Source organism: Falco peregrinus, chromosome 1, assembly GCF_023634155.1.
Source record: "Falco peregrinus isolate bFalPer1 chromosome 1, bFalPer1.pri, whole genome shotgun sequence".
Classification (NCBI taxonomy): domain Eukaryota; kingdom Metazoa; phylum Chordata; class Aves; order Falconiformes; family Falconidae; genus Falco; species Falco peregrinus.
This window is the reverse complement of record NC_073721.1, coordinates 66,394,424-66,410,794: the sequence shown is the minus strand read 5'-3', so window position 1 is coordinate 66,410,794 and position 16,371 is coordinate 66,394,424. Positions and strand designations below refer to the sequence as shown.

General features: G+C 40.5%; 1 protein-coding gene across 9 annotated transcripts in view; it reads left to right on the top strand.

Moving 5' to 3' along the window:
* The window catches only part of TTLL5 (tubulin tyrosine ligase like 5), a 133,183-nt gene that overhangs the window by 32,615 nt on the left and 84,197 nt on the right, over positions 1-16,371 (top strand). For all 9 annotated transcript variants that reach the window (XR_008747481.1, XR_008747482.1, XM_055806050.1 and 6 more), the window contains 9 exons: positions 4,857-4,938; positions 6,403-6,464; positions 7,208-7,299; positions 9,759-9,800; positions 12,929-13,042; positions 13,423-13,514; positions 14,131-14,193; positions 15,144-15,182; positions 15,935-16,080. Coding sequence is in view for 7 of the 9 variants with exons in the window: in XM_055806050.1 (XP_055662025.1) it covers positions 4,857-4,938; positions 6,403-6,464; positions 7,208-7,299; positions 9,759-9,800; positions 12,929-13,042; positions 13,423-13,514; positions 14,131-14,193; positions 15,144-15,182; positions 15,935-16,080 (732 nt within the window). In the remaining 2 variants the exon portion in view is untranslated. The remainder of the gene's footprint in view (positions 1-4,856; positions 4,939-6,402; positions 6,465-7,207; positions 7,300-9,758; positions 9,801-12,928; positions 13,043-13,422; positions 13,515-14,130; positions 14,194-15,143; positions 15,183-15,934; positions 16,081-16,371) is intronic.

Genomic DNA, 16,371 nt, shown 5'->3' with positions numbered 1-16,371 from the left:
TGGCATAAGGGAAGCTAAGTAATGGCCAAAGGTGGTTATTGGGATGTTAACCTCTTTGCTCACTATGATTTCACACACTGGGTTGAAGAGCTTTCCCCTTCATGGTTGATGATTTATTTACCCTGTAAGATTAGGATTATAAAAGTAGCCCAACTTGCACCAAGATTCCTGCTCTTTGATGTTAGCCTTGAATATGGCCTTACTAGCATTTCTGACTTCAGAGCAGAAGGGTGATTCCGAGTCTGGTATAGGTGATGAGCCTGACTGTAATCTTCTCTTCACTAAAACCAGTGGTTTATGTAGAGAAGGAGGACAATTAAGATGATGAAGGGTCTTGAGAGCAAGAATTATGAGGAGCAGCTGAGGTCACTTGGCTTGTTCAGCTTGGAGAACAGAAGGCTGAGGGGTAACCTCATTGCAGTCCACAACTTCCTCAGGGGAGCAGTGGACGGAGCTGATCCCCTCTTTCTAGTGACTACTGATAGGATGTGAGGAAATGGAATGGAGCTGTGTCAGGGGAAGTTCAGATTGGACATTAGGAAAAGATGCTTCACTGAGAGGGTAGTCGGTCACTGGAACAGGTTCCTCAAGGAACTGGTCACAGCACCAACCCTGTCAGAGTTCAAGGAGTGTCTGGACAATACTCTTAGTCATATAACTTAGTTTTAGGTTGTCCTGTGAGGAGCAGGGATTTGGACTTGGTCATCCTTATGGGTCCCTTCCAACTCAAGATATTCTATGTAGGCACTCTGAAATTAATCCGCTTCTGAAAACTTTTATTTGGAATGTGCCTAGGTGTCCTTCAGGCTTCAGTAGAATGAAAAAAGGTTGAGAAGTAATCCTAGAAGCGATAGACTTTCTCTGGTTACCTATTGTGAAGAAAGTGCCTCTAAGTGATGCAATTACACATTTGGCCAAGCTAGTATGACAGACTCTGGCAGGTGCAGGCTGCATCTTATGAAGTAGGCAAGAACACCCAATGTGTGGAATAAGTCTGTCCTCTGTTGTTGGGTCCTTTTCTGTAATACCACTGAGAGAGAACTTTATTGTAACAGGGAGAGGCTTTATCTAAAAAGGAGTTAAGCTGTATTATTTGGAGTGCAATACAAATTTTTGCACGAGACTACAGCACCAGTACTTTCCCCAAAGCCTTTAGTGTCCAGAGTAGAGGCTTCGACTCTATTACTTGATATGACAGTGTGGTCTTTTGCTTATGAAAGCCTAAACAGTTATGCTGGCTTTTGTAGGGTAACAGGAATGATTTGGGACCTGACTCTGATAACCCCTCCCAAGATGTAGACCTGTTCATGTCCTCATAGCTGTCAAGATGTGGTCTACCAGAGTTGAAGCAGGTGCTGTACCATCACTAGATAAAGTGATGGAGTTAATTCACAAGATACTGTTTAGTCTCTGAAGCCTCAAGTTTGGCAGTGTGTTCAAGAAAGCAATACATCCATCGCTATACTCTTAGTTTTTCCTCTCCTGCACTGGCTGGTTGCTGCTTTGAATGAAATTGCAGCACAGTTAACTTTTCTAACTGAAGCTCCTTGGTACACCTCATCTCTAAACACAGTCTGTAGGATACCTTTAGATAAAGCACAGAAGAAGTACGAGGGCAAGATCAATTTTAGTGGCACAGGTGTAGTTCCTTGCATTAGGAATGTCTGTAAATATGCTCCTGCTTAAAATGAGACAATTGGTTGTTACTGCAAAAGTTGCATACTATGCAGCTTTTTTCGGTGTGTATGTGTCCCTTAACCTCAGGTTGCCTCCATTCAATTGCAGACCATGTACTCTGCAGTAAAGCTGCTTCTTTTTCCCCAGTGAACAAGCTGAAAACAAAGACCAGAATTACAGCAATCCTCTAGGAATTGAGCTTATTCATTCTATGCAAAATCATGAAAACATTGTTTGTGCTACCAGGCTATCGCTTGTGACTTAGTTTCCAGACTTAGAGAATACCAAATTCTTTGGGGATAATTTCTAAAAGGGAGTGCCAGTGCAGTCTTTGACAGGAATATAAGCCAAACTTGGTTCTAGAAAACTGCATGTATTCCAAAAAGCTTGAGACTGTGTCTCTAGCCTTCCTCTTAGTCTTAAATAATTTCATTGGCAAAAGAATCTGTGTCTGATCTGTTTGCAGTTAGACTTTGGTCTGAAGCTAGCCCTTCTCTTAGGGAGGATGGGAAGCTTGGTCAGCAGTGACTTCTGTATGGGAGTCGGAGTGGAGAGGCAGGCTGTTCCTGCTGTGTGTTGGCAGCAGCTGGTACCTCCTGATACAATTCCAGTCTGTTTAACAAACTGCAAGCGTGAAATATGTCTTTCTGGATTGTAGTAGCAAGGGGAGGGGAGCAAGGGAAGGCACTGCAGAAACTTGGTATCTTAGTTTTTTCTGTTTGTGCCTTAATATTAGCAGTGCAAGGTGAGTTGTCATAAACTTAGCATTGCTACAGCTCAAGGCATGTGTTTCAGTCATTCTGTATTCTTTACCCTCTCTACAGAGGGAAATGGCAGTCATGCTTAAGCTGGTAATTGCAGAGGATATAGTTCTGATCTTGCTATGCTCATGTGACTCTGTCTTTGTGCTGCCTATGTATTTATTTTTACAAATGATAGCGGAGTTTCACAGTAGAAAGGATACTCTTCAGTGTTTAATCTAGGTAGTGCATTTTCCAAATGTGGAAGAGGGCCAAGGAGATATTTCTAGGGTAGTTGAAACCACAGGCAATTTCTCTTAATGCTTGTGCCCTGGTATCCCAGACGGACTTGACGATCCCTTTGTGCTGAGCACTGTGTGGCAAGCTGTGAGGCTTGATTCTGTTGCCAGAACGTGGTTATTGCATAGCTCCTGATGCCCTGAGGTGGGAGTGACATCTGTCTAGGGGTTGTAGGTATGACCTAGAATACAGGAGACTTGGGACATTATGCAGCAGCAGTGGAGTTTTCCTAGGAGACCCTAAGGCACTGCAGATGGCATTAGACGTCTAACAATGGAATTGATTCAACAGGGATACCCTGAAGAGTTTACTCTCCTAAGAAAACAAGGCAGACTACAAGGGAAGGGAGTGTAAAGCACTAGCAGCATGGTCAACAGGTTTCCCATGTATACTTGTAAAAGTGGATGGACTAAGTGAGTAACTGGGTGGGAAAGAGGGAGGTTTAAAGAGCAAGTGGTTTGGAAGGGAGAGAAGTGTGGGAGAGAAGGACAAAGCCAGAAGAGCCAAAATACTAGGAAAGGTCCTTTAAGGGGCAGAGGGAGGGAATGGCCAGCAGCAACAGAAGTAGCAGCTAGTCAAAACAAAATGCTCTGCTTCCTGACTGAGGCTGGGAGGTTGCAAACCAGCAGCTGCTACAGGTCTACTGGTTGCGTCTCTGCCTCGGGCATCAGCTGCCTGCCCAGTGGAGTTTGCTGTGCCTTTAAGAGTCACAAGTCTTCACCAAACCTGAGATTGTATTTTGAAATAACGTCTTAAAATAATCAGAGGTTTCTCCTGGTCAAAATGATTTGCTAATGTTTACACTTGTAATCCCCACCTCTTCCTTTTCCCTCTACCGCAGCCTTTCTAGTCTGGGGAGCAAGAGAGCCAAATGTAGACTCAGCCTCATTTCTTTGCAGTGAACCAACTCTAACTCTGTGCTGGTTTACTTACCACTTGGTGTCTGGCTACACAGTCTAGAAAAGTGAGCAGGCAATACTCACTCTGCTGCCATTTCCTCCCCTTCCAAGCCCCTTCCCCCCAGCTCATTTACTTCCCATTATAAGCTACATGAGCTTTTTGCACAGCTGCCTGCATAGGAAGATCTTGTCAAGCGCTCCAGCTCCCTGGAGCCAGCATCAACGTCAGGCAGGTGACAAAAGGCCAAGGCCAGAATTCAAGGAAAGCAGCATGGCAAAGAAATTCTCCTGTTTTCACTCCAGGCACTAGGGAACTGGTTAATTCCATGGAAATCCTTCTTCCCTGCCAATACCCTGTTCTGCGGTGTTTTAAAAAAATGTGCATGAGTTGCCCTGATGATCATTAACTGTATTTCTTAATGCTGGAAGAGAGAATTGCATTAATGCCAACTTGTGATTTATAGTCATCTTTGTGTAGCATCCTTCTTGCAACTCCTTCCAAGCTAGAGAGAACGTGTTGTATAGACTGAAATAGTAGAATCAGTCTTGGAATGGGAAGCTGGCTTCAGTCTGACCTGTGTAAAGCAGAACACATCTAGCAGATGTAATATGTTATGAATGTTTTAGAAACTAAGGAAAAAAATATTTCTGTAGTGGTTTGCTGCAAAGTGGCAAGCTGTCAGTAAGATAAAAAGAAAAAAAAGGGACATTGTCTATGTAGATGGAGCTGCCGAGGGTAAGACTTTTGTACTCCCATGGGGTTATTGCAGAAAAACATACAAGAATAATGGAAAAGAAGCTGATTTTTCTATACCTGACTGGAACAATGTATATAGAGATTAAAAAGTTAAAAGGAGAATGAAGTTCTTTGGTTTCCAGCATCTAGTGGAAGAAGTAGATTGGACCTGCTATGCTTCTGTCAATTCTTTGTGAAAATAAGTAGTAGAGTTCTACGTTAACTGCAGTTGGGTCAGCAAAAGAGTTTATTTTTCTATATAATACTTTCCTGAGACTAATTTTCTGCTTCCATTTTCCCCCCACAAACAGAATATATTTAACCTTGATTCTGAGGAAGTGAAATTTCCCACTTGTGGAATGTTACTTGTTCAGCCCTAGAGAGTTTGCTGGATTTAATATAAATTATATAGCTAGAAATGACTTGACAGAGACTAATGTTGGACCTTACCTGAATGTTTAAAGGTGCAGTAAGGTAAACTTACAGTGTCTGCTGTATTTTTAGAGCTGTATGGTTTTGATGTCCTTATTGACGACACTCTCAAGCCCTGGCTGTTGGAAGTGAACCTATCCCCGTCATTGGCTTGGTAAGTGATTCCCAGTTTAATATGAGTCTGGGAGTGTTGCTAGAGATGGTTGTCCTTAAAACTTGTGGTCCTAGGAGGGCATAATTTCATGATGCCTGCGGAGTATTTGTTCCACTGCTTATTGACAGAGAGGACAGTCCTTTGCTTTTCCCTTTGCGTAAACAAACTTATTGCAGCAATAGGTTTTGAAAGAACCCAGTTGGGATTCCATTTTCTTTTTAATTCTTTTTCCTCCACAGTCCGTCATCATTGTTAACACTTCATAATCTCCCATTTTAGGCAAATTTTGAAACTCTCCAGACTATTGTGTGGGGTTTCAATCTGATTGGCTGAGCAGAAGATTTTTGGAGTCCAAGCAGAGTTCAGGCATTATGCTTAACTTAAGTACGTAGATGTATGCTTGAGCTCAAATTTTTGGTCTAGTACTATTTTTTGCTAAAATCTAAAGAGTGTTTTCTGGACTACTGTTTAGCTTTACAGGACACAGATGCACAATACACTTTTGTAATACTGTGAGTAATATTTCAGTCATGACAGTGTAGATAAGCTTTAAGTTATATGTTCCTGGAATAGCCATATCTGACCTTCCTCTTTTTTTTTTTTTTTTTTTACACCCCCCACCCCCCCACCCTCTCCCTGCGTCTTTATCCTGCATTGAAATATTTTCACACACTGTTTGTAACTCTAGAGTCCACAGTACCTATTTTGTTTTTGGGTGCAACTAGAATGTTTCCACAACATTCAATTTCCTGGTTTGGTGGTTTGTGCTTATATACATACACACTGAACTATTTCCATCCTTTACTACTTAAAGCAGAGCAAAGGATGCAGTTATGATTGCAGTTTTCTTTATCCAAGCTGTTGGCATCTATCACTGTGCTGTAGATATGTCTGACTTTTCTGGTTGTAAGGAATCAAACTTTGCCTGTCTGATCTGAACTGTATTAATTGATTTTTGTGTATGTGTGGATGGGTTTTTTAGGTTTTTTTTTCCCTGCTGGATGCTTCCCATCTGTCCCCACTGTCTGACCTCTTCCTGTATATCACCTTGCCATATAATTTGTTCCTATCCACTAGAGCTAACCTATCCAATTTTATGATGTTATGTGGAAGAGGCATAGGTAACTGTGGGTTTGAAGAATACTATGACAAAGACCTCTATCTACTCCATGAAATGTAGCATAGATACATTCAAAGAAAATGTTTGTAGCCAAGCAGAGCTAAAACAAGCCTGTATGTTGCTGCATTAGAAGACTAAAGCTGTGAAAAAGATAAACAGATTAATCTGTTGCTGTTTTGTCTTTACCTCTGTGTATGAAAATCATCTAGTTTTCCTCCCATGTTGGTTATGTCTGTGTTAAGGACAAAGCAGTTATATTGGAAGATATCTCAAATATTGATGCTTTCCTTTCATTTAATGCCAGACAAATAATACCTTTTGTCCTCTGTTGCATGTGGGGATAGTGATGCTCCTTTGGACCTGAAGATCAAAGCTAGCATGCTCTCCGATATGTTCACTCTTGTAGGTGAGTGTAATAAAAAGCTCCTTCAATCTTTCCTTGCTTTTCAAAAGCAATAAAAAGTAGGTTTATGAGCTGCATGTTATTAGAAGAACGTAATAGAGGAGAACTCTAGTTAAGGAGAGCAACTCTATTTATCACTGGGAAGTTATACGTGGGCATCTCTGCTTCAGGATAATCTGGCTGTGATGCTTAGGTGGTATTAAGAGTCCCTAGTTTGGTATTTAAAGACGCTACTTTTTAGCAGGTGACTTCTGTTTAGCCCTCAGAATCAGCATTCATGTATTTTTTTAGGTTGAATATGTTGGTTCTGATTAGGCTCTGTTAGAAATGGAGTCATGATCCTGAAAGCTGTGTGATGTCTAGTGCACAGCACCTTTTAGGTGTCCCTAGTACATCTTAGTTCAGTTACCTGATGCAACTTACCCCTAATACTAAAAAAAGCAGAATTCACGTAGCTTGCTCAGCTGTTCAAGAATGTCACTATGCTGCTATTCAGTAACCCATCTTATTTAAGTACTTGGTTTTGAAGCAAGTTCCAGTTTTATTAAAAAAAAAAACCACAACCCTAAGGCAATGTACAGTTTGGCATTAAACAAAGCAAGGTATAAAAAAGGAAAGCATCCTTTTTGGTTCTTGCGCAGGGACAGGATGGTCATATATAGACTGAGATCATTAACAGGAATGCTAGGTTTGTATTTCAGGGTTTGCCTGTCCTAAAGTTCTCATGTGGCTCCTGATGCCCATAGGCTTCGTGTGCCAGGATCCAGGCCAGCGGTCAAGTCGGGCCATTTATCATTCATCTGAATCTGTCAGGAGAAATCCGTACCAGAAGCTGCAGGTAAGTGACGTCAACAAGCCAGAGCTGACGAGGATAGCATGAAAGTCATTCTTACTGATTTTGGCTCACTGGTGAGAGAGCCATTGAATGAGTGAGATGATCTGGATTTCTAGCATAACTACAGAAGAGACTCGGGGGATGCACCTGATCCATAGGCTGTACAGCCACTTTTGTTTTGGTGCGGACCACAAGCTTCCAGAACCCAAGAGTTTTATGAATGTCTTCAAGACCACTTTCTGGGCAGAAAGAGCTTTTTGCATTGCAAATGCATTCACTTGCTCCTGGAATCTCTCACTTCCTTTCCCCTGGATCCTTGGACTGAGGCCTGGTGGTTTGCTGTGACTGTCCATTACCTTTTGCGCTGAGATAGCACTCTATCTCTTTTTGGTTATGAGATGGATTTCATGAATATCTGTGGAAGTGGAGCACTCATAAAAGCCGGGGAGATCCCCTGTGTCATTTGGACACTCAGACGCATTTCTCCTCAGGCAAATGGTACATCCTGGCACTCTCTGCAGCTGATGCGTATGCTCCTGTGAGGGACATGCAGCATGGCTGTGTAGCTCAAGTTCAGTTTGGAAATGAAAAGTCATTTTTGTTCATTGGCAGAGTACCAATACACTTTCCATTTTGGTATAGGGAACACTCACAGAAATAGCAATTTTGCTTCTTGTAAAACTCTTGAGTTACTGGGAGAGAAGTGGATAGCTGGTAAGGTGAGATTTGAGTATCTGTAGGATGTGTGACTGAGTCCAAAGCTTCTAAGGCCAATTTAATAGATAGGGTTTCAGACAGATCCCTCTGACCATTAGATGTGTCAGATAAATTAGGAACCATTTCAGAAGTAGTAACTTCTGTGATCGGATTCTGCAATTGTAAGGTGATCAAATTCTGATTATTCGATGTCTTTTATCTGAAAAAAAATTACACAGGACAGTTTCAGAAAATGGAATTGTTGGGGAGCTTTGAGTTTTAAGGAGACTTTAAACTTCCACATTTGTTTTGTTTAAAAAACTGGAAAAGGGGTATAAGGTGCAGCCAGCTGAAATGTGCAAAGATTCATATGACAGAGCAGTGGTTATGAGATGGGGATTAACTTATCTTTTGGGACAGGTGTCCCCCTTGCCAGGAACAGGATTGTAATACAGTGATAACGTTTTATGGCATGTTTTTAAGTACCTAAATGGAAGTCCCATGGCTAAATAGGTTTATGGGTCTTTCCATGGTTCAAGAATGTTTTGATCTGCTCTTTGCTTGATGCATTTTGTCTTAGATTGTTGTATCTGTGATACTTCTGTTCCCATTCTCAGTTGCAAAGGGTACTCTGAGTTTTTTTTTTTGTTTTGTTTTCCTTAACTCCTTCATGTGTTAAGTTTTGATTGTTCATGTAGGCCATCTTTAATTATTGTAAAAGTTGCTTCTTGGGAAAGAAATGCTGATACGAGCATTCTTGATCATGAGATACTTACTCTGTTTTTTGAGTTTCACCAGACTGTACTGCAAGTTCCTTGTGCAATCTCTTTGGTTTGATGCTGAGCATTTCTCCCTCTAGGGAAATGAACAATTTAGCTGATTCCTTTGTAACTTCTTGTTGATTTGGGTTGAAGCTCTTTTAACTAGTTGTAAATAATAAAGGGACCTTGAACATGTTTTGTATAGACCAACTGTAGAGAAGAAATCGGCAGTAGTACAGCTAGAAATGATAGATAGGTCTCTTGAGAATTCTTTCTTACACCATTTGCTCCTCTGGGGCGTTGGAGAGGAGGAAGGCAGCCTGAGTATCACTGAAGGCAAGAAAAATCTAAACTCCTAAGGTCGTAATTTTCTTTTGAACCTACCATTAAACTGGTCTGTCTTGTAGGCCTGATGCCAGATAAGTAATACAGGGTGCTTTTTGACATTCTGCTGCTGTTTCTACACTGTTTTGGAATGTTAAACAGCATCATGTTTCTCCACAAGAACTGGAATATTTTTGAGATATTTAAACGAAATGGCTTCTGGAATTTCAGGATTTTTACTTTTTTTTTTATACCCTCTGTTCTATGAACAATTCTACTTGACAACATCTGTTTCTCCTTAATACATAGCTATTAAGTATTTTCCTCTGGCTAAGTCTTATCTTACAAAAATATGAATTTTGCTCATCAGAGATGAGTTCATTCATCCATTCTGCAGAGCTCTTTTGTGTGCTTTTGAAAATTACATGTATGTCCAGATGCATTCTGCACAGTTGAGCACATCTGAGGTTAGGATTAGTGCTGTGTTTGGAATGGGGACAGGATACATTTGTGGAGAATATATGGGAGATCTGAACTGAGATGATAGGAGCTGGTAGTTACATCTCTGGACTTCAGTTATACGCTTTTGCTTTAGGGTACTCACCACTTCTCTGCATCTTGGGCAGGGATTATGGTGTCTTGGAAAACACAAGTTTTTTATTATCTTTGTGTCTATTGCAGCGTCCTGTGTCTGCGCAGTCACAAACAGCAAACGCCAGATTGGTAAGTAACCTTCAGCTCCCTTCATCAATATAAAGGATGCAATTTCAGATGTTACCTGATACAATACTTCTGGTGCAGCTGGTCCCAAAATATATTTTGCAGCTAAATAGCTGGAGGGGGGCGGGGAGAGAGGGTAGCCAAAAAGAAAAGAGGAGGTGAATAGGTACTGGCATGCATTTCCATGTGGCAAGAGAGAAGGTTGGTAAAACTTTTACATCTGTTCTAGTAGCTTAAAACCAGAGTAGATGAGGTGTGCTGAGAGTCAAGGTCAGCTGATCATATGCCTTGAAGTTTTTAAGCCTACAAGTATTTCCAAGCTGCATTTTAAAGAGATTGGATGTAGATGTTTAAAGATAAAGTTTTCACTCTGATCATCAAATAATGAAGACAGTGGCAGCACAGTGTTTTGGATTTGGTAGGTGATTGAAAAGGAAATTGCAAAAACAAAGGAAGACCTGGTGAAAGCAGCAGCAAATAGGAGTGTCCCACCAAAAAGGAGATAAGTAGGTTTTTTTCTTGTGTACTACAGGGGTTAGAATAAGTCTGACTGATAAGGATAGCACAGGTGAATTTGTATTGATAAAATTCAGGTGGCCCTATGAGAGAAGTAATTATTTTCTGTGAGACAGTCATCTGAAGGAAACTGCAAAAATGTGACTGAACTGGGTCAAAATAGATAGAGAGATAAGAAGGGTTTATTAAAGATAATAGAAAAATGTAGAACTATTTTTAGCATAAATCAGACTGATCTACCTTTCCAAATGTTGTATTTGGCACCCTCCTTGCAAAGCCATATGGAGAAATCAATGTTAGTTTTACAAGTCTAACCACCTGGCTGGCTGGGGGCATGGTAGGCATTATTTTGCTGCTGGGCTTCCTGCATGAACATAATAGCAATGATTCTAATTTTTTTTTTTGAGATTTCCCAGCAGGAAGGAAGGTAAGACAGATGGAATCATCTTGAGAACCTAATTCATTCTGTGCGCTGCTGTTTATGTCATTCTCCGTAAGTTTAGCTGAGGCTAAGATGAGTCTTATCGAATAATGAGGTTTCATAGAGAAAAGGAAGGATCTTTGTGCCAACTGCTGTCAGTGCTTAGTATAATTAGAATCATGATGTGGGAACCAGAGATGCTTTCAGAATTTGGAGATAAAACAAAGTGGTTGGATTTATATATACTTATAAAGATAAGCTGGGTCAAACAGGAAACAAGATCTTTGTGAAGCTGGAGATATTTCTATGGTACAGCCAGAGAGAATTCTGTAGTGAAACACTGGAAAAAAGTGTTTGTGCAGGAAGTTCAGTAAAGTTTTTCTCTAGTATTTTGACAGTAGTGTAGTTTTTTATTCTCAGGCGCCAGAGCTTCACTAGTCATAGGAGCCAGAACTGCCAATATGTAGGCATACATTTTCTGTTTGTAACCGATGAAATCATCTCCATTGTATCAAAATACTGGAGATGATTTCGTTGAAGTATTTCCTTAGTGAAGGAGATGATCTGATATGATGAAAATTCCTGTAATACTCTCTTTGAGCAGCAGTTCTCACACGATAATTGTTACCGTAGCATCAGGAAATGGTTTTTAAGAGGAGGTTACCTAGTAGGAGGTTACCTAGTAGGAGGTTTTGGAAGAAGTTACTAAAAAAAGTTGTTGAGCTGTGCTTTTGAAATGCAGGAAAGCTTAGGAAGAAAGACTAAAAGCCTTTCAACTTAATGCCATCTACAGCATCAAGCAAACCCGTTTGACTACTGACATTTTTATTTCTTCTGCAAATGCTTGTGTTTCCTACCTTCTTTCAGATTGTCTTGTTTTCACTTGGCTTATTTAATCAGTTTTCACTGGGCTTAACAAAATGTTTCAGCTGGCACCTGCTATGTCTGTCTCCTTTTGGTTTTGGTTGGTTTTGGTTTTTTTTCCTCTTTCTGTGCCAGTCGCTGCAGTGTAACCCATTCTAGTGCAGTGCCTGTTCCTTTCGCAATCGCTTCACCTGCAGATTCTGAATAGCCACTTGCAATTTCTAATGAAACAGAGAATGGGATTCAATTCCAGTAATCCTTACAAATAAAGGTACAGCCTGATCTTGCCATGAGTTTGGTTTTTTTGTATCTGAGCAATATGGAATATTCCCCTGGCCTTATCCAGCTTATGGTTTCTGTCATGTTTTTCTCTTCTTTCTAGATTAAGAAGCCTCTGTGCATTCTTTGCTCAGTGTAATGCTAATAGAGAATTTGAATTCTGTATAAAGGCATGGGACTTTCTCAGTTAGGCCCTTTCAATGTTATTTTTGCAGAGGTAGTTTATCTGAACTGGGCCTAAGACCAGTTGAAATGTACTTGAGAACACATTCAAAGATTTCAGTCTTGCTGGGATTTTAAGATTTTTACAATCCTGCTAACTTCAAGACACTTTGAATTCCTGTTCTTTGTTAGAATTGGTCAGGACTGCCCATCAGGTTAAGAAGGAGCTTAGAGAGACTGACTGCACATTATTTCTTTCTTTACTTTTTAAATTTGCATATGCATACAAATTTGCATGATATACCTATGTACATATATGAGATCTGTTCGTTAAGTGCACTAAGTAGCAAGCTGAGATCTAGCAGTATAGTAACAAAAGAATTAACAGGTGGTGAACTGAATTTTTCACTTTTTCCCTGCAACTTTCTTACCAGTGAATTAACAGCTCTGTTTTTCTAGTGCAGCAACAGAACTGGAACAGAGAATCAAGGTTCTGGTACCATTAGGGTGTGAATCCAAGTGTATGTGGGGCCTGTGAGTGTGAATGCTGGCTCTAAGTGCCTCTTGGGTGAGGATTTTCATGTATGAAATCCTGGAAATGGTGCATCTGGTTTTCTTCCGGAAGGGGCCAGGGGTGTAAATACTGGCACTGATGCCTGAATTCTGAGTCCTGCTGTGCTAAAAACTGGGAATGTAAGTACTCACACTTAATGCCTGCTGGGGTGTGGAGTTTTCAACAGCTGGAGTGTGGAATTGTGAATTCTGGCTGTAGTACTCTGGAGTGTAAATTCTGCCGGGAATGGGGTCCTGGAATTTGAATGTTGCTTTTTTTCTTAAAGTAAGTTGAGAGAGGAAAAGGGGAAAATCTGGATTCACACTGTCTCAACAGCGTACTCGTCCTCTGTCTGCCAGTGATGCTGAAATTAAAAACCCAGTGCCCTCAGGCAGGGAAAAAGCAACAGGAAGGCAAGGCAGCTCTGTGCTAGGTCTCTCCATGGAGGAGGTAAGTAGACTGTTAAATATTTTTTTATTTACCTTGGCTTTCATGCAATATGTGGGGCTATTTGCTCAGGAAAGAGCAAGTGGATGTATATGAATAACATGACAGAAGTAGTATAATTTTTGAAATGGAACTGCTGAGTTTTACTGCTGGTACTGACCTTGCCCTCAGTCGTGCCAGGCATACATATGTGCTCCAAGCAGTGGAATAACTCCTTTAGAATTTAAATGCAAGATAAAATTTCTTAAGAATATCATATGTGCCCAGTCTGTTCCCAGGACTGCAGTAATAGTCTTGTCCTCTGAAACAGAGATTTTTCTAAGGTTTGTTTTTTATTGTATCTATTTTACTGGCTGTTTTCTTTTTCCTGTTTTTATTCCAAGATAAAAGTTCTTCGTCGAGTGAGAGAGGAGAATGAACGGAGGGGAGGCTTCATCCGGATATTCCCCACCCCATTAACGTGGGACCTTTATGGGTAAGAATATGAACCCAATTGGATGGCTCAGTGTTGCACTGATTGCTCTGTGTTGAGGGATATTCTGTGTTAGGTATATGTAGATCAACCAGCTTAACAATCAGATAGACATATATTGAGGGATTTGGTAGAGGTATTTTAGTGTTAAGGGATCAGAAAAAAAAAAAAAAGCATCCTTGTTTTTAACTGCTGCTGCTTCACCTAACTGCACTGCATGAAAAGCTGCCAAGCATTGTTTCTGATGTTGCTTTTCTGTCAGAATAAAAATTTCTTCACTTCATGTAATCTATTCCTGCTACCTGCTTTTACATCCCAGAGCTGTATATACTGTGTACTCTGTCATTAGGCCATAAACATAATATAGGACTCATCCTGTGAGTGATACTGTATTACACTTTTCTAATTTTTTTCCAGTCTGCACTGTTTCTCTGTCTCTTGCCTCACCAGGAACTTCAGCTGAGAAGTGATAGCTCTCTTTTCCTCTTTTCTGTTATGGTACAGCATATTGTGTCAAACTACTTTTGGGATGCTTTTTATAGGTCATTTATTTCTGTATTATGTTGCCTTTCATTGTGTTAAGCTTTATCTTGGCACATCCTGTATTTTGTTTTTCTAGATCCTTTTTAGAGCACAAGACATCAATGAACTACATGCTGGCTACACGTCTGTTTCAGGACAGGTAGAAAGCTTTTCCGTTTGGGAGGGAGGCAAAGGGCACAAACAGAATGAAAAGGATTGATTCCTCCTTTAACCGGTATTGTAAACACCAGCCTGTGATTTACAGGGGTGATAATATTTGTTTGTATCTTCTCTAGTGTGCCAGTGGCTGTGGAGGTTTCTCACATTTTTTACATGTTGAGCTTCTGAGCAAAACAGACAATACACAAAGGGCATGGGAGTCACTGGAGTAAAAAGATGACTATAGATATGAAAAACCTTCAAGCACCTAGGCTCTTCTGTGAAGAGACTATAGGTGGTCCTTGCTTACCTTTTGTTTCAAAGCTAAAGTCACATTAGAGCTTGTCCTCGTGCAAAGTAGGCACTAAAATCTGTTCCAAAGATTTAGTATCCCTATTTGTCAAAGGTTTAGTATTCCTGTTTGTGCAAGTATGATTAGATGCCTCCTTCTCTGGGTTGTGCTTGGTTGGAAATTACGATTCATGCCACCGGCTGAACTTCCATTGAGAGTTGTATCCAGTATCTTTCACTGTATGTACTTCCTTCTTGATTTTTCTTATCCAAATTTGAGATCTACAATTAAGTAACCGTCGAGTAAGGGTAAGGTTGCTGAATGAGGAGACGGTATTTACAGAAAGTCTTCCTGCATCAGCACTGTACAATTTTTTTTTTTTTCTGTGCACTTTTGGGATATGTCTGGAGGGTAGGTCCAAATGACACCTTCTACAATTTACACCAGACAAATGCAAGCATCAGTTATAGAACAGCTGCTCAGACTTCCTCTTTTGGAGCCTTTTTTTCTCCTTTAAGTTAGAGCTCACAAGGAATTCTGTAAATTTCATCTGTACAATGAAAAGCCTTTTCATTGTACACATGAAAGACTTTGGAGGCTTTTTAATCCAGTCGATGACCCAGAATGGAAGGTAATTTTTGCTGTTTTTCTCTTTGCAGGAGCAAGATGAAAAGAGACTTTGTCACTGGGAGATCCCGGTAAATGGCTTCTTAATTAAATAACTTATACTTTGTAGGATTTATTTTGAATTTAGATTTCCACAGCTTCATATTCCAAGTCCTGGGCTAACACCTTTGCTACCTGAAATCTGTCAAAATAATTTTAGAAAAGTAAATATGGTGAGCAAAGAGTATCCCAGCACATGGAGAGCTTAATTTTTAAGGAGTAGACCTTAAAATTGTTCTTAGGCTTCCTACTTTGGCATTCCTACCACCCAGATTTGTCTCTGTTAAGGAGTCTGGCAGGGTTCCTTCTCCCTTGGTTTAGGCAGAACTTGTAGAAAGGTTGTAATTTTCCACTCAGATTATGTTAATGTTCTTATCTTTGACAAAACAGTGAAGAACAAGCTGTCTACATACAAGGTTCAGAAGACTGGACTCAGGTCCATGTACACTCTTTCCGCTCCTCTCCGTTGTTTTGTACTCTTGCAATTCCGTTTTCCCTGTTAATTGTGCTTTTGAGCTGCTACACAATGGACAGATGCTGCTCAGTCATGAAAGCATGACATATTAGATAAGTGCATTTTGGGGCTTTAAGAGACGATGTCTTGTAAAGACTCCCTTCAAACATTTGCAGGCTTTAAACAGAACAAAGTTAGACTGATCATAAATATTTTTTCCCTGTGTCAGGGAAACTTTCTTTGAAGAAGTTTAATCTACCAAGTCTCTTGTATCATCAGGGAGAGAAGGAGAGAGGGAGATTGAGGATGTCTCTGTATTATGCTTCCCAGAGCAGGTCTTAATGGAAGGCTGGATATGAGGCTGGAAGCTGTAGACTCTCATGCTCTCTTTTATGAGAGAAAGCTTGTTTCGCTGGAGTTACGGAAGCGCCGGCGATGTCATGGCAAGACTAGAGCAGCACGGGCAAGATCATCAGGTATGCATGGCTAGAGTCTTAGATGAGCAGCTAGTCAAGAGCAAGCAAGCAACTTCTTCTCATTTGAAATGTGTGTGAATGGGGTTGTTCTGGCCTTTGTAGTCCCTAAAGGGATTCGCAGGTTGAAGTTAATAGTTTTCATTTCAAGTGTTAATAGTTTTCACTTCATTACTCTTCTGAGTTTCCTGTCGTCTTAGCCTAGTATTTCATTCCCACCATTCCACATCCCCATGTATATGACTAAAGATAGTCAATATTTTCTTGAAGGCAAGCTTGCAGTTGCATTTTTGG